Genomic DNA, 22,919 nt, shown 5'->3' with positions numbered 1-22,919 from the left:
TTTTCAGTGGTTAAGAATATCCGCGAACGATTGGCGCACATCGATGTGATGTAGGTGCTTTGCCTGACGTCCGTGTTCAATGTACATAAGCAGTATTGAATAACTTTAATTTCTCAACTTCAAGTTCAAGATTTTTTTGGGTTCTAATCCCAGGCCATCCTATGTAATGGCCCTCTTAATTAGTATCAATTTTATCAAGAATTCAAATCAAGTCCACAACTACAACTACAATGGCAAACCTATCGCGGAAAAGGAAGATTCGATGCATTTGGAAAGTCTGGCATGCGACAGAAAATCATCGCATAGGAAATTGGAATACCGGCTATTTCTGTCTCGACGATTTACAAGAAGCATGACCTTGACCGAGAAGCTCCTACCTTTCCGCGGAATAATTTCACTTAATTGGTATACATTCCACATTCAAGGCAAAAATTCCGCTTTTCACCTTTCCAATCGAGGAACATTTAAAAAAAAAAGTCTGTAGTGAAAAAAAAAGTGACCTATGGCTTATTTCGTCAGCATCTCCTATGGTCAATCAACACACATTTTGTATGTCTGATTAGTCCCTTCAAAGTGTGTGCTGTCTGGGAGGGGGGTTGACCGAAGTATTATTATTATTATGGTGACTCCAATTTGTGAGGTCAATGACCTTGGTAATATTATATGTTGGCTTCATTCCGTAATAATATTATTGAGTACGGTAAGCTTCTTTCCCTATTTAATTTCAGCCCTGTGTGTGTGTGTGTGTATGTACCGGCACGCGCGTTTGTTTGTTTAGGTGTGTGTGTGTGTGTGGGGAAGGGGGGGGGGGGAGGGGGAGGATCCTGACAAGGTTAAATCCATCCATTCAATGCTTTGCTCTCAGACGGCCAGGACCTGTGTGTTCTCTATTATTATTTGACCCCATTCTTAGTCTTTACCAATCTGTACATTTTTACACATTTTATATTTTTAATCATTTGAGTACTTTTGGATTGTCTATTACATTTTCTGTTGCAAAGCATGTCATAAGCAATAACAGTAAGTTGATTCCCCTTTTTTTAATCTCAAATTCCGATTTTTATGTATTCTGATTCCTCTATGGGGCTATTGGGGGTAGGAGCCTCTGATGACCACTACAGAGACCGCGCGATATGAAGGGACATACTTATTCTTGATTGGTTTGCCTTATTCACATGCGTTTTTGCTCATTTGGTTACACTCCGGTTAAGTTGATTTTCGGATAAGTCGATTTTTTTCTCGGTTCCCCTGGGCATCGTCTTATCCGGAGTCCACTGTAATTATGAATTAGGTCTTGGCATTGTCAATGAATTTTGGAATAAGTGATTTAAGTTATTTTTGAGCTGAAAGAAGTCAAGAAAGACGATGCATGTATATATATTTTTTGCCCTAAGTGCTTTGTGTGTAAACACTGGGTTACAAAAATGCTAAAACAGCATGTGCGTAAGAGAAGGAAAATCAAGGTTAAAAAGAAAAATCCTGAAGATAATGAATGACACTGATCATGGCATCAAAAATTCCATAGCCAAACAAATTTATTGTATCATATCGTTTTAGAGCTAATAGATTGGTATTAAATCTTTAAATGCTCTGTGAAACTTTCATGCAAAGATACAATTTATCAAAGTTATATAAAAACATTCATTCTTAATTCGATAATATTGAGTATTAAATATCTAATACAAAAATAAGTGTCATAGTCTATATTGGTAGTATAATTATTTCTATTTACATTCATTTGACATTTTAGAGTTTCAATTAATTAATCTATTATTTGTTAAAAATAGGGTTGGGGATCAACATTGTTCCGAACAGCCAATGTAAAATATTTATCATCGAGCACTGGCAAATCTGCTAGGTTGTAATATTCATTTCTTTTTGACGTTTGACTTTCATTGCGAGTATAATTTATTCTACACAATTCTAGTATATCCACAACAAAAATTGATGATGTAATTCTAAATCTCTCTTGATACTATCGAGCAATGATAATCTTTCTACCCTATTCTTTTTTAAAAAATAGGGTTTGGGGATCAACATTGTTCCGTAAAGCCAATGTTGAATTTTGATCATCTGTCACAGAATTACTGGCAAATCTAAAAATACAATACAGAAGTAAAATAAGTATAATAGATGACCGTCTGTTCCTAAAACCCTTATTTCTCCACAATTATTGGGGGCTCTCCACTTGTGTACAAAATGCAAATAATATCCAATGTCAAGTTACATAATTCATTGAAATCAAATATTTTGATTGTAAGCTCTTTATCACTGGTATACTTAAAAATATTAATTGAATTAAAATTTTTTTTGTCTCAAACTTTACATTACTCCAAAATTGCCACACTTCTTTGAATTGAATTTATGCTGCCTATCAAAATAAAAACATTTAAAAGTGAATACCTTTTATTAGCAGGAGAATATAATGTCTGTTGTAAATTCTCTTTTGTCTATCTCAATGCTGTTTTTCCTTTATGAGTTCCGATGTGTAATTTTAAACTTGATTTGTAGGCATACGCATTTCCGCAGATCAGACATTTAAATGGTTTTTCTCCCGTATGAATTTTGATGTGTTCCTGTAAATGTGCATTCTGGGCAAAAACCTTTCCGCAGGTCCCACATTTATAAGGTTTTTCTCCCGTATGAACTCTGAGGTGTAAATGTAAATATGCATTACGAGTAAATGCCTTTCCACACGTCCCACATATATATGGCTTTTCACCTGTATGAATTCTCATGTGATCGTTTAAACTTGCCTTGTAAGTGAACAACTTTCCACAGGTAAGACATTTAAATAGTTCTTCTCCAGTATGAGTTTTAATATGTCCTTGTAAATGTGTATTACGAGCAAATGCTTTGCCACAGGTCACGCATTTATACGGTTTTTCCCCTGTATGAGTTCTGATGTGGCCTTGTAAATGTGAATCCTTACCAAATTCCTTTCCACAAGTTACACATTTATTTGGCTTTTCTCCAGTATGAGTTCTGATGTGTCGTTGTAAAGTCATATCCAAGATAAATGCTTTTCCACAGGTCAGACATTTGAATGGTTTTTCTTCTGTATGAGTTTTAATGTGTGTTTTTAAATTTGCCCTCTGATTATATGTCTTCCCACAGGTCAGACATTTAAATGGTTTTTCTCCTGTATGAATTCTGATGTGTTGTTGTAAAATTGAACTTCGAGTAAATGCCTTTCCACAAGTCACACATTTAAATGGCTTTTCTCCTGTATGAATTTTGATGTGTTGTTGTAAATAAGGATTCTTAGCAAATGCTTTTCCACAGGTCACACATTTAAAGGGATTTTCTCTTGTATGAGTTCTAACGTGTTCTTGTAAATCTGAATTCTGAATAAATGCCTTTCCACAAGTCACACATTTAAATGGTTTTTCCCCTGTATGAGTTCTAATGTGTACTTGTAAAATTGAATTTCGAGTAAATGCCTTTCCACAAGTCACACATTTAAATGGCTTTTCTCCTGTATGAATTTTGATGTGTTGTTGTAAATAAGGATTCTTAGCAAATGCTTTTCCACAGGTCACACATTTATATGGCTTTTCTCCAGTTTGGATTCTTGAGTGATTTTGCAACTGGGAAGTTGTAGTGTTTTGAGATTTTGTATCAACTTGGTGCTCATCTCTTTCACTGAAGTCAAATCTTTGGTCTGGTCTATTGTGATTTGTGGAAAGATGTTCCAAATTTGTATCATGATTGTTCTGGAAATCAGTGCCAGGCTCTTGCCATTCCACACAACCGTCTGTAGTTTCATCCACGTCAATTTCAATTTGGATGTCTTCATGAAGTCCATCATTCAAAGACTGGTCACAGCTGTCAACATCGTTGTTATCTGTAAAATAGATAAATGATAAAGTGATAAATTATCCCCAATAAAGGAATTAAATATTTGTGTATCATAATTATAACTAATGTAAATTATGAAAGTTGGTGGACGGATTGTTGACCAAAACTGGTGAGTCACAATTCTGATTAATGTCAGAGGATTTACAAGTCTGAATAATAATATCAACAACAACAATAATACCAACAATACTAATGACAATCTAGAACATTCTCCAGGCTTATGGATGGAATTCCAAAGAAATAGTTGACATATTTAGAATGTTGTACCAAGAATTCTCCTGCCAGGTCATCCATCAAGGAAAACTTTTCCTGAATTTCATGTCACCACTGGAGTGAGACAGGACTATTTAATGTCACCACTTCTATTTTCAATTCTGATAGAAAGGACCACAGAGAGTCATAAGTGATCAATTGTATTGACATTGCATTGAAGGTCTTTTCACTAGCAGAAAATTGTACACTCAAAATAATGTGTAAAACGCTGAGTCTGCATTGTAACCATGCCACCACTGGATGGAAAAACATGAAAAAAAATGTTTTTGAAAGTTTAGAGTATCTAATGCTAAGCAAACAACTACACTTATGTATATAAACAAGCAACTTATATATTATTTATTGATTTTTATAGAATACCATAGCCATTCCCCCCCCCCCCCCCCCCCCCCCTTAAATACTCACAGCTTGATAATGACACCGTGATTGTATCAAGTAATAAAAAAAAATGAATATAACAGCTTTGAAAAAGAACAAAATACCAAACACGGAACGTTTTGCGCTCAAAACCCTTCTTCAGCCAACAACAAAAGAAAATAAAAACAAATACATTACTAAATTCCAGATAGACGACAGAGATTATTTGACCTTCTAACAGCTTAGTATCACTTTGACTTGATTGTATCAAGAATGCTTTAAAATGCTGAAAATTGAATGTGAATGCAGATGATGCCATGCAGTGGTTTTCTTCTTCTTCTTCTGGAAACCTCCAATATTGTCAACGATCACTCCACAGTTTGTAGGGTATTACATTATAAACTTGTTAAAACACTGCACATGCTACAAATAAAATATACATAGCTTTAAAAAAGTCATGATATGAACTCTAGCAACTGCATGAAAAAGCATGTTGGCAACCGTTTTCAGCCACGTCAGCTGGCAGGCTATTCCACAGTCTGGCAATGGAAGGGAAAAACGAATTTAATGTTGGGATGCTTACTCTTGCTGCGTGTCCCCTCGTTATTCTTGTGCTGATATCTTCAATGTCGTTTGGAAGTTAAAGGCATGACTTTTTGTAGTAGATCTTGTGGAACATTTTAATTTTATCTATCTTTATTGATGTATTAGTGGGAAATTGAAATTGCTGATATATTTTCTGCTCAAAAGTCTAAAAAGGCATCACCAAGCATGGCTATGTGATCTAGTGGTATAACACTCGCTTTTGGATCAGAAGGTCCTGGGTTCAAGCCTTGCTCGGTGCATAGTTGAGTCCTTGGAAAAAGCTCTTTACTCACATTCTCTCACCGTACTCAGGTGTAAAATGAGTACATGACCGTTAACAGCGTTGTCTCTGTCCGAAAAAATTGTAATATCGCCTTACAGGCATCATGTCCCATCCTACATGTTAAGTGTTGCTGTTGGCCAGACCGCTTGTAAAGCACTTTGAGCACGTTTAGTGGATATTGCACTATGTAAAAGCTCGATTTTTTTTTTAGGCAAGCACTTATCACTTGGCGTGGAACATTTTAAAAGTCCTCATCCTTTTTCAGCCAAGAAAGTCAGTGTGTGGCACAACATACTATATAATATGGTCTAGGGAAAACAAGTAATACCAAGGTCATTCTGTAAAGTTTAGCGACTGATCTTCACAATTAGGTAACGTAGGTACTACACAAGCTCGAATTGGATTCAGTAGTCTGATGTCATGCCACCGGGCAACGGCGGCCATCTTGGTTCTAAACAAAGAAAATCATTACTTTTTATTCTTCATGCTGTCTATAACTTTTCATATGCCTTGTGATCAGAATGTGTAAAAGTCAAAACATGATCAAATTTATGGGGTTTTTTTCCTCTGGATACGCTTTTATGCTCGCCGGGGAAATATTTTATATGGGCATCCGCCATTGTTCCGATAAACCAGTTACTAAGTTACCATGCGTCATTAGGAAGGAAGTGACGTTACAACTGTTGAGGAGTATTGCTGAAGCAGAATTGATTCAATGGTAAATGATTTGCATGAAAGAGACTTAGATGCTGCTATTTGATTAAAATGGTAACATTTGTGGGGGCCAGTCTTCAGTTCAAGAGACAGGTATTTGCCCATTAAGACCACGACTTCAGATGGTCTTGGTCATGTCAGGGGAGGTTTCCGTTATATAGAGGTAAAATATAGAGAAAAGACTCAAGGTGTTGATAGAGCTGGTCGTTATGTAGAGGTGGTCGTTATATAGAGGTGGTCACTAAGGCAGGTTTAACTGTATATACAAATATATATCCTTGTAGCTAGTCTGAAACCATCTAGAAGTCCCACACTGACACTGGGAATATTTTTGTTTGTTGCTTTAGGTCTCTTCCAACACAATTGAGGTTATATGAGAGACCGCTGAAACAAAAAAACAAGCAATCTAACAAAAATAGTACAAATGTAAATCAAAATCATAACCTAAAGATATCATAAGCTAAATTATAAATAACCAAGAACAAACAGGCAGAAGATTTACAGAAAAAAAAATATCCCCTGTCAAAAATACAATCACAAACCAAAGAAGCAGGATGGCTAGTAAAGAGAAGAAGAAACGACATCACTATCGGATCGTACACCCATGCGAACATCATAGGTATATGATTCAAGGGTGATGCTCCCATCCAACCACCCGCACACACTGGGAATACGAAAGGGATGTAGTAAGAGGGTTACAAAAGAAGCAATGTATTAAAAAAACTAACAATTACACAGTCAATAATGGAGAGATGATTTACAAAGGAAAAAAATAAATTATCATCGTTCACAAAAATATAAATATATATCTGTTTCCCTCCCTGCAAAAGATCCCAAGCAGGGCCCAGGCGAAAACAAATTGCACCATTTCAAAAGAATATAAAAAAGGCTAGGGCTATTGGTCAGTACTGACCCCCAGACGCTAGTACCTGCGTGTCAGTGCTGACGAACAGGCGCCAGCGCCTGGGGGTCAGCACTGACCAATAACCTGGTGTTATTGGTCAGTATTGAACAACAGGTGCCGCCGCCCACAGACAGCCTCTCTTCGGTCTGTGCCACCGCCCGCCATTAATCAGCACTGACGAACATCAGGCCTGTTCGTCAGTGCAGACAAGACCTCTTCACACTCATTCGTCACTTCCTAAAGTTAAAAAAAAAAACAAAAAAAAAAACAATTAAAATCCCAGGCTTTCAAGGCCAACTTATCCGATGACACTAAGCAACACTTGGTCACTTAGATAAATTTGATGTCTAACGCGTTAGATCGTGGCCTTCGTAAAGTTATGGCCTGATACTTACCAAAAAATGACCTCAAAATGCCAGTCTTTTGCCACAAAAGAAAACAAATCGTGAGTCGTATTCAGTAGTTCAACCAACGAAATAACTTGTTTCCTTGAGCTCTACTAACAGCTCAGTAACCGGTGCACTGCCGGTCCTTTTGGATTTCAGTATCAGGCTATAACATAACGATGGCTACGGTTAGATGCCGTTGGGGCAACGATATGACTGTCGTTGTTTCAAGCCACCATACGATTCTTTTTTATTTTATGTTGTCTTTGTGTGTATGTGTTTTTGTTTTTCTTTTTTTTCGTATATTTTCGTTATTGCTTAAATTAAAGAAAAATAGAGGAAACGTGTTATAATATAATATTTCTTGTTACGATTCTTTTATAATACATTGTCCATTCTATTGATGAGGTTTTTAAAAAAATGTATTTGTTTTGTTTTTGTTTTTTGTCATGCAAAAAAAAAAATAATAATAATAACGGAAAGGAGGAGAAACCTGATAACGAATAGATAATTCCATTTTTTTTTTTTTGGGGGGGGGGGGGGGGGGCAGCGTGGCTCAGCGCTACGGTCTTTGCTTCGTACCCGAAAGGTACCGAGTTCGATTGCTTCTTTCTTTATAAAAAGAACATTACTTTCCTCCTCATGCCTTTTGATGGCATCAGTTAAAGCCTTCAAGGAGGCAAATTTGTTGCCGACAGCGAGTTCCATAATTTGTAGCTTTCTCCTGTCTCAGTGAGATGCGAGCAAGCCGAATTTCAAATGACGGAATGAAAAAAGACGAGACAATGAAAGAGCTTCACTTTCAGTTTTGGCGTCACGCAACAGTGAGCATGCGCGTTGGAGGAACCGAAATATAAGGTTGCCAGTTTGGCGTTTCAACATCAAATTTGGTATTTTTCTCAGGACTGACAATATCATTTGTTTAATTAATTGATAAATTTATTAAACAAATCTCACGTAAACCGATAAAAAAAGGTGAAACCAAGGGACTTCCTTGCGACTAGTATGGGACAGGAAATGCGGATTTATTTGTCGTAGAACAAGTTATTTCAAAAAATGGCATTTTTCCATAATTTTGGCACCGTCAGTACCTACAGGCGCCAGAACTGACCAATAGATACCAGTACCTATTAGCCACTCCCACGCCTCGTTCTGAAAAAAGTCCGCGAAATTAAAGGGGAGGCAAGAGAAAATCAGCTGATCGTTAAAATAGTAACAGAAAAGTGGAGGTGCTCGGCAATGAATGCAAGAAAGACATTTAAAACGCCGTAAAAATGTTTAAAAATCACTTAATGTTATAATTACCATCCATAACAACCTGTCAAATTCACATATGTAAGATGTCAAGCCAAAATTAATAATAAAATAATAAAGAACACGATTGACCGGTGGTCCGTTGACTACACATGCATACGAGTACCAGAAATATTTTGTAAACAATGTAACACAATATAATGTGTAAGTTTCAAAGCAAATGCAACCACAAATAACATCAAAGAACAATGTGGGACTACTGTTTTAATTTCATAAAACCAAACGTATATTTTCTGCCCCCGATATTGAACGTGTAGTTAGTATGTATCGTACAAACAACATTCGTTTAGACAGGTAGTCGGGATTCTAGCGCCAGTTTTATTTGGGCAACCATGATTGGGATTTCACTCAATGCACTTATTATTAATTATTATTATTATTATTATTATTATTATTATTATTATTATTATTATTATTATTATTATTATTATTATTATTATTATTATTATTATTATTATTATTATTATTATTATTATCATATATAATAATAATAATAATAATAATAATAATAATAATAATAATAATAATAATAATAATAATAATAATAATAATAATAATAATAATAATAATAATAATAATATAAAAATAAAATAATAATAATAATAATAATAATAATAATAATAATAATAATAATAATAATAATAATAATAAAGCAGTTGAAAGGATATAGTCTTTGGTGTATAAGTGCATATGTACAATATTTCTTATAATAAATGCTTCAAAACAAAACAAAACTAAAAAAAAAAAAATAAAGAATAAATGAATAAAAATATCTATTTGGGCATTTACTTACATTAATAGTCTTGAAAATCACAATCACAATCCATGAAAATTAAATATCCCAAAATCCGAAGAAGACATGAATTTAATCCAAAATCCAACACAGGAATGTATTTTAATAGGAGACAGATATCCTATTAAAACCATAGCATTACTTGCAAACAACAATACCCCACTCTGTGTTTAACGGGCTTGTGGCCGTCACATTGTAAATTGTGGCCGCATTAGGGTAATCGGTGTCCTAAAGACTGACATACTGACATACAATCAATGAGAACTATAAAGAATCCATTCTAGAATTCAACTACAAACTGAAAAGCATGATAAATATCACTCTCTCAAATAATTTCCTTTGCTCAGGTTCACTCACACTCTCCTTTATTGCAAAACATTGATAAGTGAGATAAAGTTTGTATTTCAATTATAAACTTAATCACATAACCTAAATGATGGAGAATAAAAACAGCTAATTATAAAAATAATTCACAGATCAAATTATCTATTTGAACTCCGCATATTTAGCTTAATTGCTCATTGACCATATATTTTTTTAAATGGCATTGTTTCATTTAAACAAGACCATGACGCTTATGCCTGGACCGGGTATTCACAAATTCTGCTTTTGTGTTCCACTTTTCGAATCGAATATATCTCTATCTTATCCGTTTATTTGCAAATTTTCTGCACTTTATAAATAAGACCATAACGCTTATGTCTGGACCGGTTGTTCGCAAATTCTGCCTTTGTGTTCCACTGTTCGATTAGAATTAATCTCTATTTTTTCCGTTTATTTGCAAAGTTTCTGCACTTTATAAATAAGACCATAGCGCTTATGTCTGGACCGGGCATTCGCAAATTCTGCTTTTGTGTTCCACTTTTCGAATCGAATTAATATCTAGTCTATCCGTTTATTTGCAAAGTTTCTGCATTTTATTAATAAGACCATAACGCTTATGTCTGGACCGGGCATTCGCAAATTCTGCTTTTGTGTTCCACTTTTCGAATCGAATTAATCTCTATTTTATCCGTTTATTTGCAAAGTTTCTAGATTTTATAAATAAGACCATAACGCTTATGTCTGGACCGGTTGTTCGCAGATTCTGCCTTTGTGTTCCACTGTTCGATTAGAATTAATCTGTTTTTTCCGTTTATTTGCAAAGTTTCTGCACTTTATAAATAAGACCATAGCGCTTATGTCTGGACCGGGCATTCGCAAATTCTGCTTTTGTGTTCCACTTTTCGAATCGAATTAATCTCTATTTTATCCGTCTATTTGCAAAGATTCTGTACTTTATAAATAGGACTATGACGCTTATGTCTGGACTGGGTATTCGCAAATTTTCCTTTTGTGTTCCACTTTTCGAATCGAAATAACATCTAGTCTATCCGTTTATTTGCAAAGTTTCTGCACTTTATAAATAAGACCATAACGCTTATGTCTGGACCGGGCATTCGCAGATTCTGCTTTTGTGTTCCACTTTTCGAATCGAATGAATCTCTATCTTATCCGTTTATTTGCAAAGTTTCTGCACTTTATAAATAAGACCATAGCGCTTATGTCTGGACCGGGCATTCGCAAATTCTGCTTTTGTGTTCCACTTTTCGAATCGAATTAATCTCTATTTTATCCGTCTATTTGCAAAGATTCTGTACTTTATAAATAGGACTATGACGCTTATGTCTGGACTGGGTATTCGCAAATTTTCCTTTTGTGTTCCACTTTTCGAATCGAATGAATCTCTATCTTATCCGTTTATTTGCAAAGTTTCTGCACTTTATAAATAAGACCATAACGCTTATGTCTGGACCGGGCATTCGCAAATTCTGCTTTTGTGTTCCACTTTTCGAATCGAATGAATCTCTATCTTGTCCGTTTATTTTCAAAGTTTCTAGATTTTATAAATAAGACCATAACACTTATGTCTGGACCGGGCATTCGCAAATTCTGCTTTTGTGTTCCACTTTTCGAATCGAATTAATCTCTATTTTATCCGTTTATTTGCAAAGATTCTGCACTTTATAAATAAGACCATGACGCTTATGTCTGGACCGGGTATTCGCAAATTCTCCTTTTGTGTTTCACTTTTCGAATCGAATTAATATCTAGTCTATCGGTTTATTTGCAAAGTTTCTGCATTTTATAAATAATAATAATTGTTCAAAATTTTACCTTACACCCGATATTACAAGTACAAGTGAGCCAGGTGAAGAAGATTGTCAAACAGTGTGACAGATGAAAAAGGAAGAGAGAGAGAGAGAGAGAGAGAGAGAGAGAGAGAGAGAGAGAGAGAGAGAGAGAGAGTGAGAGAGAGAGAGAGAGGGCAAGAGAGAGAGAGAGAGGGTAAGAGAGAGAGAGAGATATTCGTTTTTTGTTCAAAATCTCTCTCTCTCTCTCTCTCTCTATCTCTCATTGCACAAGGTTGTGCTATTTACTACTATTTATCAAGAACAGCCAAGCTGGCAACCCAGTCTCTGTATAAACTAAGCAAGATGGCAACAGGGACCTCGCTCCTTATCCAATGCCGAAGCTTTAGTTTGAGTCAAACGGTTTTGTTAAAAAAATCCACCCAAATAAGTTCGTGTCGTAAGTGATGGAAGTTGAAGTCGGCTTATTATAAAATCGTTTTTATGGTCTGTTTGGATTACCCTTTTTAAATAGAAAAAGTGAATATATCATAAACTTGAAGAATAGGCAAGCTAAATGAAATTTAAATTGACTGATTAAATGAGTACGCGAGGCTGAGTTGCGAACGACTACTGTGTTCCGACATTCCGATCCCAGTGTCATTCATGTTCACCGTACCGTGTTACTGTCTACACACTACACTGCATTGTTAGTGACTGGTCATGTCTTTTTTGTTTGTATGTTTTACGCAAGCTTAATAAAAATTAAATTGACTGATTAAATGAATACGTGAGGCAGAGTTGCGAACGACTCATGGGTTCCGACATTCCGATCCCAGTGTCAGTCATGTTCACCGTACTGTGTTACTGTCTACACACTACACGGCATTGTTAGTGACTGGTCATGCCTGTTTTGTTTGTATGTTTCTTTTAATATGGGTCAATTTACAAAGAATAATAATAGAAATGTTCAAAACAAAAACTAGATTCACTATTACGTGCCTGTAATGAAGTGCTTTCCACAAACCGTGAGCGAGAATGATGGTGGAGGTAATGGCAACCATGTGGGTTTGTTATTGTTTCCTACCTCCGTCAACCCGCGCATCCGGTTGCGCACCCACGCTGATTCTGACCAATTAGTCAGTGCTGACCCCCAGACGCTGGTGCCTGTTCGTCAGTACTGACCCCCAGATGCTAGCGTCTGGGGGTCAGTACTGACGAATAGTCACTCCGTATAAAAAAAGATACATTCACATGGAAGGGAAAAACGATTTTGGGGTGAGTGAATAGCTAGGCTGAAGACAGATGAAAACATGTCACCAGGGTACCTACAACATTCCACCACCTTTAGGGAATTCCACCCACTCGAAAACGGTGTTTTAAAATGCCAAAACATCAAAAAGCATTTTATGAATAATAAATAAATTAAATGACAAATTAATTCAGCGGATACTCAATGTCATTTTGCCCTCTCTTTGTCTTAGTTAATGGAAAAGAATAGTTATTTTAATGATTATTTCCCTTTAACACAGACAAAGAGGAAAATATTCTTATAACGATGTCAAATTTAAATATTTGTTTTCCCCCATGGACGGATTTTGGTGGATTCTTCATGGAAGGCTCAGAACATAGTCTAGTTTCATCAAAATAAAAATTAGCCAGGTACCAATTTATTCCGGGTCAAACCTAAAATCTACTGGACTATAAATGGCTATTATAATAAAGGAATGAAGGAATGTATTGCATTGACACAACTTCGGCACTTTGGTACCCTCCCCCCTCCAAAAGAAAAGGTGACAATAAACATTTCCTTTAGAGAGATCCCACATTTCAAAAGTGGACAAATATTCATTGGTCATCATCAAACTAGTCATTAAATTTAAAATACCTTGTGCAGTCTTCAAGACCATAGGTGTGATCTCCGACCCAAAACTACTGGAAGAGACTGGCCCCTCACAAATCGTTTTACAACTCTGGTCTCCTTTGTTGACATAACAGGGTTCCTGAAAAAGCAAGAGAATACAGAATAAAATGAAAAGATACCACGAACTACAGATTATTTAGACCTTTTTCAGGTCAGCTACTTTTAGTGTCAACCTGTAGCCACAGTGTACAACAAACTTTGTAAACAAAGAGGGACTGGCACTGTACCTAGCCAGATATTCTTGAGTGTATCGGGTTTTATCATAAGATTGGTCTTTTCTTTTCTTTTAGCTTTTAAGGGTTTTATAGCGCTGACGACACATTTAGCTTATTTCAATGCCAGTAAAAAGGAAGAAAATGGGATAGTGAAAAAAGCTAGAAGAATTGCAAGTCAAGGTACTCAAGAAAAAGAAATACAAAAGGGGAATGGTTCAAATAGGGAACTGATGTAGATTCCAAGAGCACACTATCAGTGTACTTAGTTAAAGATCACCTAAAAGTCTCATCCAAACACCAGCTAAGGATCCCACTGAGAGGAATACACTTAAATGTCTACAGAATATATCCAAAACAGAAAACAACAGGACTTAATAGAGAGATGATGTACAAGGGGGAAAAATAATCTCCCAAGACTAATACTAAACATTTAACTGTTTCCCTCTCAGCTAAGGACAAAGTATCTGTCATGTAAACAAATGGATCTTGTTGATATTGGTCTGATCTCGTCAGAAAATGTGAGCTGAAATTGAGAGTGAAAAGTTTATATCAAGGTTGGCACAAAATAAACTTGTTACAAACAAAACAAAAACAACTGATCAGTGTTCGGTCCATTGGTCTATTTCAAATTTTCAAAACATGTGACCATTTATAAAGCAACATACAGTAGTCATCGCTTTTCCGCACAGTGTAGAGCTGAAAAGTGTGTAGTTATCTGATATGTGAAGGGAGACCATCCTTGCTGTATTTAAGGACGTCAATAAATCATGGATTATCTCTTCTGATATACATGTATGTATACATTGTACAAACTCAAACTATCAAATGGGAAGATCAAGGCTCGTCAGATCTTTTAAAAATGGATTCTATACTATAATACAAACAATTTAATTTGTTTTGCTCATCAAAAATTAAATAGAAAAATTAATTGCCCAATTTGATGGCACCCAAATACTAATTATTGTTACACACCTCTGTTCCAGTCGTCCAGTAGTAACCAGAAGACAAATATAAAGTCAACAATAATTTTTTACTGATTTATTATGCTACACTATATTATATACAGAATAGTCACAAAAGTAAAATATAAAAATATAATGAATGTTAATAAACACACAGCAGTCATGTCCCTGGCTTGTTTTTCGTTGTACTCTCATTTGAATGACAAGTTGTGACGATCTTTGAAGAGTTGTATCCAACCGTCTGATGGAATGAAATCATGGCCCATTTCTGCTGCTGTGCTTTGGCCTTGAGGAGGGGGGCATTGACCCTTACATGTTGGCTGTTTTTCCTGTTTTAGTCTAGCCAGAGATTAAGAGCGCCATCAAAGTCTTGTTCTTTGAAAACTTTTATCCTTTTTCTTGTGTTTTCAAGGTTTGTATTTTCTGCTTTGAAAGTGTCTTTATTTTTCCATAATCTGGAAACCCACAATCTTGAAACAGAATGTATTTCTCTACAGTTTTAGCAAAGTTGAGCTTTGAGATTTTATAAACCGCATAAATCCACTAAACGTGCTCAAAGCACATTACAAGGGGTTCCTGTCCAACAGCAACACTTAGGACAAGACATGACGCCTGTAAGGCGATATTATAATTTTTTAGGAAAGAGACAACACTGTTAATGTCCAGGTACTCATTTTACACCTGAGTACAGTGAGAGAATGTGAGTAAAGAGCCTTTTCCAAGGACTCAACTATGTGCTGATTGAGGCTCGCACCCACGACCTACTGATCCGAAAGTGAGTGTGATACCACAAGACCACATAGCTGCACATGAACAAATAATAACAACTTTGAAGAACTTAAACTGCCACTACAAAATAGTCAACCTCATAAACAATCTTTACCAACAACAGACAGTATCGGTTAGACTAGAGAGTAGAATATGGACTTACTAAATGGTTCCCAATAAAGCGGGGAGTGAGGCAGGGGTGCATCCTTTCTCCTTCACTATTCAGCCTATACACCGAAACAATAATGCGTGATGTAATGACAGAAGAAAAAGATGAAGAGTACAGTGCCGTGAAGATAAATGGCAGGAAGATCTCTGACCTACGATATGCAGACGACACGGCGCTATTGTCAACAACATCAACAGGTCTCAACAAACTAGTAAAATCGGTAAAAAAAACATAGTGAAGACAAAGAACTATTATTAAACGCAAAGAAAATGCAAATAATGAGCACAGATAAAAGCAGCACTGCTCAGGTCGAAATAGGAGAACAACTGGAAAATGTTACAAATTTCATTTACCTTGGAGCACAAATAGAAGCCAATGGAAAATCGGCACCAGATATCAGGAGAAGACTTGCAATTGCATGCAACAAACTAAACAAAATGATGGCAATCTGGAAGAGCGAGGAAGTCAGGCTAAAAATGAAGATCCTAACATCCTGTATTTTTCCTACTGCAATATATGGATGCGAGACATGGTCTATAACCAAAGAATCAGAAAAGACAATAACCGCCTTTGAAATGAAATGCTATAGAAAAATCTTACGCATCCCGTGGACAAACAAAGAAAGCAATGAAAGCATCATGAAAACACTAGGACTAAAAAAGTCCCTGCTAAGGAGTAAGATAAAAAAGCTGAAACTCAATTACTTTGGGCACCTGAAAAGACACGACACACTAGAGAGAGATGTACTGGAGGGCATGGCGGAGGGCAAAAGAGGCAGAGGAAGACCACAAAGAAGATGGCAACAGGATATACAGGAATGGCTCAACAACGGCGTGAAGGAATGTGGCAGATGGGCACAAGACAGAGACTTCTTCCGAAGGACTGTGTGGGAGGCTATGTCCAAGTGATATGCCACAGAGAGAGAGAGAGCCTTCATAACAACTTTATGGCACCATCACATGTCACAGATGAATCATAATGTGTAACAATGCGTTTCCATTGACATTGATTTACACTGGTTGTAAAAATATTGGATGAGAAAAGTAGGAGATCGTCGAAGTACAGCATGCAGTTATGGAGATATATAGAAAAAAAATATGTCACCCAGGAATAGCATGCAGTAATGCGATGCATGCAGTAAAGAAATGACTACTGTCTGTAATAAAATTGGTCACAGACGGACGAGTACATAGTGAAATGTCGAAGAATTTTTTTAAAACATTGAAATTGGTTCAATCTCTATTACTTTCTACTTTGCAATCATCACCCTCATCATCATTATCATTATCACCCCCATTGTCATCATCAGATACCACATGTAAAAGAAAGATTTATCTCACCTGACATTGGGTCCCCAGAGATGACGTCACAGAAGTAAGCTCTGTTGTTGTTGTTGTGTCACCAAGTTTAATTTCACTGACATTACTGCTTTGTGAGCATCCATCTTCTAGTTTAACATTGACATCCCTGAGTTGTGAATAGGTGTGGGGTGCCTTGATGTCTTCATCTTCTAGTTTAACATGGACATCATTAAATTGTGATGAGGTGTGAGGAGAGTTATCTCTCTTGATGTAATTTTCAAGTATAACATTGGCATTAGTAAATTGTGAATAATTGGTGGAAGACTTTTCTACCTCAATGTCTACAGCTTCAAGTTTAACATTGATGTCTCTTAATTTTGAATAAGCGAGGGAAGAATTCTCTGCCACGATGTCTTCATCTTCAAGTTTAACATTGACTTGCATGGTCTGTGAATGAGACTCTGGTATATTTTCATCTTCTCCTGATTCAAGTTTAACACCAACATCAGAAGACTGGCATAAGGTTTCTGGTGATATTTTAGTCTCCATTAGATCTTCAAGGGTGTCAGTAAATGATGGAACAGAATCCTCTGTCGCTACAACATCTTCCAATCCAACATTTGGATGTGATGTCTTGGAAAGTGTGAAATCTTCATGTGAAAGCCACTCACGTTTGTCTGGTTCAATTTTAGAAGACCCTTCCATCTTTACTTCTCTCTACCGGATGTAAGGAAAAACACTGGTGAGAAATAAAAAAACATGACAAGAAATGTATGAGAAAATGGAAAAGATGTCAAAGAGTGCTTGTTTTGTTGTTATGCTAGTCTGATGGTGCTTTAGGTAATAATAGGTAATGTAAGCATCATGTGTCTTTCATTGGTCTTTGTTCTTTTCATCTTGAAAAGGCTCGAGGTGTCTAATCAACCATTACTATAACTATAGGCCATGTCTTGGAATAATCAAATCTCTCATTGAAATCTATATCTAGCAATAACAAGATTTGACTTGACCTATGCATCTTGGCTCCTGGAGAAGCATAGGGCTGTCCCCGTCGTTTTTCGCGGCCGCGATTTTAGCTGTTACCCGCAACTTTCCGCGATTTTTGCGATTTTCCTGAATATTTTTTTTTCTTCGGTGGACTTTTCCCTTAACTAACTGGATACTGAGCTTTTTTTGACCGCACAAGTCTTGGAGACTGGGCTTCGAGTCTGATAACTCAAGGATGTAACTCTCCTATCTTCGAGATTTGTTTTTGACGATCAAAATCAAAACAAAGCATTCTACTTTCGTTAACATTTCGTTTTCGGCGGTATCTGTGACTGTGACAGCACGGGAAACACCTTTGCAGTAGCATACATTTATAATTTATATTGATCTATTTGTTTATACACGACCACACCACTTGAGAAATGGAGCGTTTTCTAATTGGAAAAAATAAAGGTGTCTGGAGGTATTCCAGTCAACCTCACAGTCTTTTGGCACAGCGTCAGTTCGGACGTTCCAGAGCTGGCAAAATGTACTAGAAAGTACATCTATGCCTGCCTGAACTCCGCAGACGAGGAGAGGAGTTTTTCTATTTATAATCTTGTTTTTTCTGAGAGGAGAAGAAGCCTCAATGAAGAAAACTTGAAGGCGTTAGTATTTTTATACTATAACAACTTCATTGCATATGGCACTCTATTATAAGTGGCATACTCCTTGCTTACATGTAGCTAGGTTGCACCACACGGTTGGCTCAAACTGATTTTATTGATCTTGGCTGGACTTCACTCCTCATAGTGATGTTCATGAGTTTCAATTAGTACAGTGTCCTTTTATTTTATGTTTATGATTTTATTTTGTTATGATATTATAATTATGTGTGTATTTATTTAGTTTTTTGATGGATAATATTTTCTTTTCTGTACATCATCTGTCAGTTATGATGATTATGATGTTTTGTGGTTTGATTTGTGCTTTTTGTTTCAGCGATCTGGTATATGATCTAATGCGGTCGATTGGATCTAAAACTAACAAAAGAAACTATTATAAATGTATTCTTTTTAATTTCAGGCTTTGTTCTTTTACATTTGTTAGCTTTTTGATTAGGTTTGGTCACACTTTTGTTTTATAACATGTAGATTCTTTTATACTTTATTTTTTACTTTGATGCACTACAGTACTTTAAGCCTTTATCGGATTCCGGCACGATCGGATACTAGCACACTTTTTGGTGATGACTGACCGTGCCAGTATAACGCGAGTACTGTATTATTATCATTATCATTATTATTATTACTGCTGCTGAGGTAATAAACAGATGTGGTTTAAATTGAAACTTTGGCCTTTGTTTGTGCACTTGCGAATCGCAATTTTTTCTCCCTCCTTGTCAGATAATGTTCCGCAAAATTTGGCAATTTTTATGGCCACTTTTGCCCTTTTTTATGGCAACTTTTTGTAACTTTTGGGGTTGTAAATGGCAACTTTCCGCAGGGACAGATAGGGCCTCAACAGCACTCTTCCATCTTTTTCTGTCCTTGGCACAGACCTTTGCCTCGATCCAGCTAAGATTGGAGATGCACAAATCTTCTCCTCCAAGTCTGTTTTTGATGACCTCTTGCCCTGTGGGTTCCATTCGAGAGCCTGCTTGGTTATATTACAGGGCTCTTTCCGCAGGGTATGCCAACCCATCGCCACTTTCTTCGTCTGACCTGGACATCCGTTTGCTCTTGGTTTGTTCTTGACCAAAGGTCAGCATCTGGCACTATGTCAACCATTTCAACTTGAGGATTTGTCGAAGACAGCAATTGACAAAGGTTTGTATCTTGGCTGATGTAGTCAAGATTGTTTGCCAAGTCTCTGTTCTTTTCGTCTTTAAAAGGCTAGGGGTGTCTAATCATCCATTACTAGAGGCCATGTCTGGGAAAAATCAAATCTCTCATTGAAATCTAGATCTAGCAATAATATCAAGAAGGGGGTCAAAGTTTAAATTCCCCAGACCTTTTTTTTTTCAGGCTTTTTACAAAACATGCCAAACAGCCCATAAAAACATACCAAGTTTTGCAAGTTTTGAGAGAACATAAGTGATTGTTTTGTTTGTTTTTAGAGGTCGAACAGCACTTGCAACAGACTTGGGTCATTGAACTGCCAGGAAAAGTAAGACGACAGGCTTAGATAAAAGAGGGAACAGAAGTGGATGATAGAAGAAATGTAACTCTGTACTTATCCAGTCTGAGATTTAATTCGTCGCCTCACTTGGATATTTGTTGAAGATGAAAGTTTGTACTTATCTACTTTTACTATCTAATACATGTATATAATACTTCTTCTTCTTCCTCTTATTTGTGGTTGTTGTAGTGGCATTTTAAATTTGGACTACAGTTAACATTTATGACTTTCAACACACACACATATATACATTTTAAAAAACACGCTGTGATCATTTCATTATTTGGTATTTTTTCCACGCCTCCAAGACCCTTGTAAATTCGTTATTGTTTTTTTATAGTTTCAATCAACTGCTGAGGAACCTCATTACATAAACAAACGACGGAGTGAAAGAAAGAGTGTAGGCAGATGTCTCTTGTTGATATTTGAATTGATATGTTGTCGCGCGCTTGTAAGTATGTATTATGGTTTTATGTAATTGAGGACTTTATGCCTGTTGTAATTTTTTAAAGGTAGGCCTACATATCTTGATTCTTTCATGACAATGTTGCATGTTTTCCAGACCTAAGCTTTCTTAGCACATACAATACAAGATCTGATTCATACATAACAAAAATCATATACTGACATACGAAACTTAACCAAGAAATGATTTACAAGGGAGAAAAAAATCACCTCTCATACAGAAAATGCATGGTAATAATGGCCATAATACAATGACATTCTGTGATCCCCAACCCAGGATTTTCTACCACCCTCTGTGTACAAAAAGTACTGAGTCCATCTAGATAGCAAATGACCTTGACAGTTTTGTCCCACAATGCAATACGTGGGAGATGATTACAACCATCTGGTTTCACTTTCGGCAAAGAGACAACAACAAAAAAAAAAAAAAAAAAAACAACAAAAAATTATTATTTTACAAAACTAGCAACCAAAAAATAAAAATCTAGGTGTTAAGGACTAATACATTGAACTACTCTAGGAAAGAGTTGCTCACCTTTGTTAGTATCTAGTTGACTTGAGTTACAGATTAATTCATTATCATTCGTTAAGTCCATTGTGCTTACAAACATCAGAGTGGCATGCCCCAAAAGAGAATGCACTCTTTGTTCACTACTTTCCTTTTTTGAGCTATAAGATTTTTGCCATCTACTTACAATGTTATCGTTACATTGCGAAATAATATATATAATATAATATAATATAATATAATATATAATATATATGGAGACATTATATATATATATATACTTGCGATCAAAAGAAAGTATACACATTTAAAATCGTCGTTAATTTTTTATCCGTTGACGTAGGCTAATGATTTTCCACTGAGTTGTTTTTCTGCCTTTCTGTGTACCGATAGTCGATGCTTTTGTTTTTGACCTGAAATTCGCTCACCACGTCGCGCACGTGCTAAAATAACCTTTTAGCCCCTTACAGTGGACAGGAAGTGTGTAGATTAATTTTTTTGTCATCCGTGTCTTCTTGAACAATTTTCAAGGCAGGAAAACACAATACAAAATACCATCCATTAATCTTTGCGATGCCACGACTTAGTTTAGAACAACGTGCACACGTCGTTGGTCATGTTCAAGCTGGACAGTCTGTGACCAATGTGGTAAGAATGTTTAATATCACAAGGAGAACTGTATATTCCTTAGTGGATCGATATGAAATAACACAAACGGTAAGGGACCGAAATCGAACTGGCAGGCTACGAGTAACAACACAAGGTGAGGACTGTTTTATACGCATCTACGGGATTGTTTTAGAACGGCGACTGAAACTGTGCTAGAGTTCCCAGGTGCACGAATTAGTCTACACTGTTCGACGCAGACTTAGAGAGCATGACATTATCGCAAGACGTCCATTGATGTGATAACTTCTTAGAGCACATCAGCAGTTCGCCCGTCTTCAGTGGGCCCGTGCTCATCTGCGCTGACAATGCATGCCTGGTCATTTATTCTGCTGGCCCATCTTCGTGGCCCGTACTCACCTGCAGACAACGCATATGTCATTGTCTCTTCTCAGATGAATCACGCTTTGTGATTGGAAGAAATGACGGTAGATTATGTTGTTACTGAAGATTTTACGATTCTTGTGTCTTGGAATCCCCAAACAGAGGATATGGACAAGTCATGGTGTGGGGTGCAATAAGCAGAGATAATGGACACCTCTAGTCCAAGTAAATGATCCCTAACAGGTCAGGTACATCCAGCACGTTTTACAACCCTATGTTATTCCATTTTTTCATGAACATCCTAAATTTTAACTTCAACACGACAATGCACCATCCCATCGAACTATTGTAACAAGGGATTTTATAGCAGCAAATAATGTGAACGTTATCAGCCTGTGGCCTGCAATATCCCCCGATCTAAATCTGATAGAACATATGTGGAACATAATCGGCCCCCAAGTTCGTTCAATAGACCCGAAAAATGAACAACAACTGTTACGGGCCATAAGAACAGCTTGGGATAACATTCCTCAATACCAGCTGGCCAGATTGACCAATTCCATGCGTAGGAGATGCAATGCTGTGATTGGAGTGAAGGGGTGACATACTCGTTACTGATTGAATTAGATTCACCTTCACTTCAAATGAATTGAACACAAGTAATTGTATTAAAATGTCATTGTTTGTCAAAATTATAGTGTATGTTTTGACTTGTTACTTCCCTTTTTGAAGATCATGTTTTAAAAAGTCTATGTTGCATACAAGATCAACCATAAACGTTATAAATTCTAACAAAATGAAAGAGAAATGATAGTACTATGATTACACATAGGTTTTTAATAAACCAGGACAATATTTCATACTAATTCTGTAGATAAAACAAGTGTAT

The 22,919-nt window shown here is 36.4% G+C and overlaps 1 protein-coding gene across 1 annotated transcript in view; it reads right to left on the bottom strand.

Moving 5' to 3' along the window:
- Positions 1-1,057: 1,057 nt before the first annotated feature.
- The window catches only part of LOC144958257 (uncharacterized), a 23,451-nt gene continuing 1,589 nt past the window's right edge, over positions 1,058-22,919 (bottom strand). Inside the window, exons 2-4 of the mRNA XM_078890099.1 lie at positions 16,960-17,659; positions 13,470-13,584; positions 1,058-3,847 (exon numbers count right to left, since the gene is read on the bottom strand). Of these exons, the coding sequence (XP_078746225.1) occupies positions 2,451-3,847; positions 13,470-13,584; positions 16,960-17,625 (2,178 nt within the window). The 5' untranslated portion in view covers positions 17,626-17,659 and the 3' untranslated portion in view covers positions 1,058-2,450. The remainder of the gene's footprint in view (positions 3,848-13,469; positions 13,585-16,959; positions 17,660-22,919) is intronic.

The sequence above is a fragment of the Berghia stephanieae genome, chromosome 12, assembly GCF_034508935.2.
Source record: "Berghia stephanieae isolate SIO BIC M18660-M18661 chromosome 12, UCSD_Bste_1.3, whole genome shotgun sequence".
Classification (NCBI taxonomy): domain Eukaryota; kingdom Metazoa; phylum Mollusca; class Gastropoda; order Nudibranchia; family Aeolidiidae; genus Berghia; species Berghia stephanieae.
Note: the sequence above shows the minus strand (reverse complement) of the source record. Positions and strands in the feature narration are given on the sequence as shown.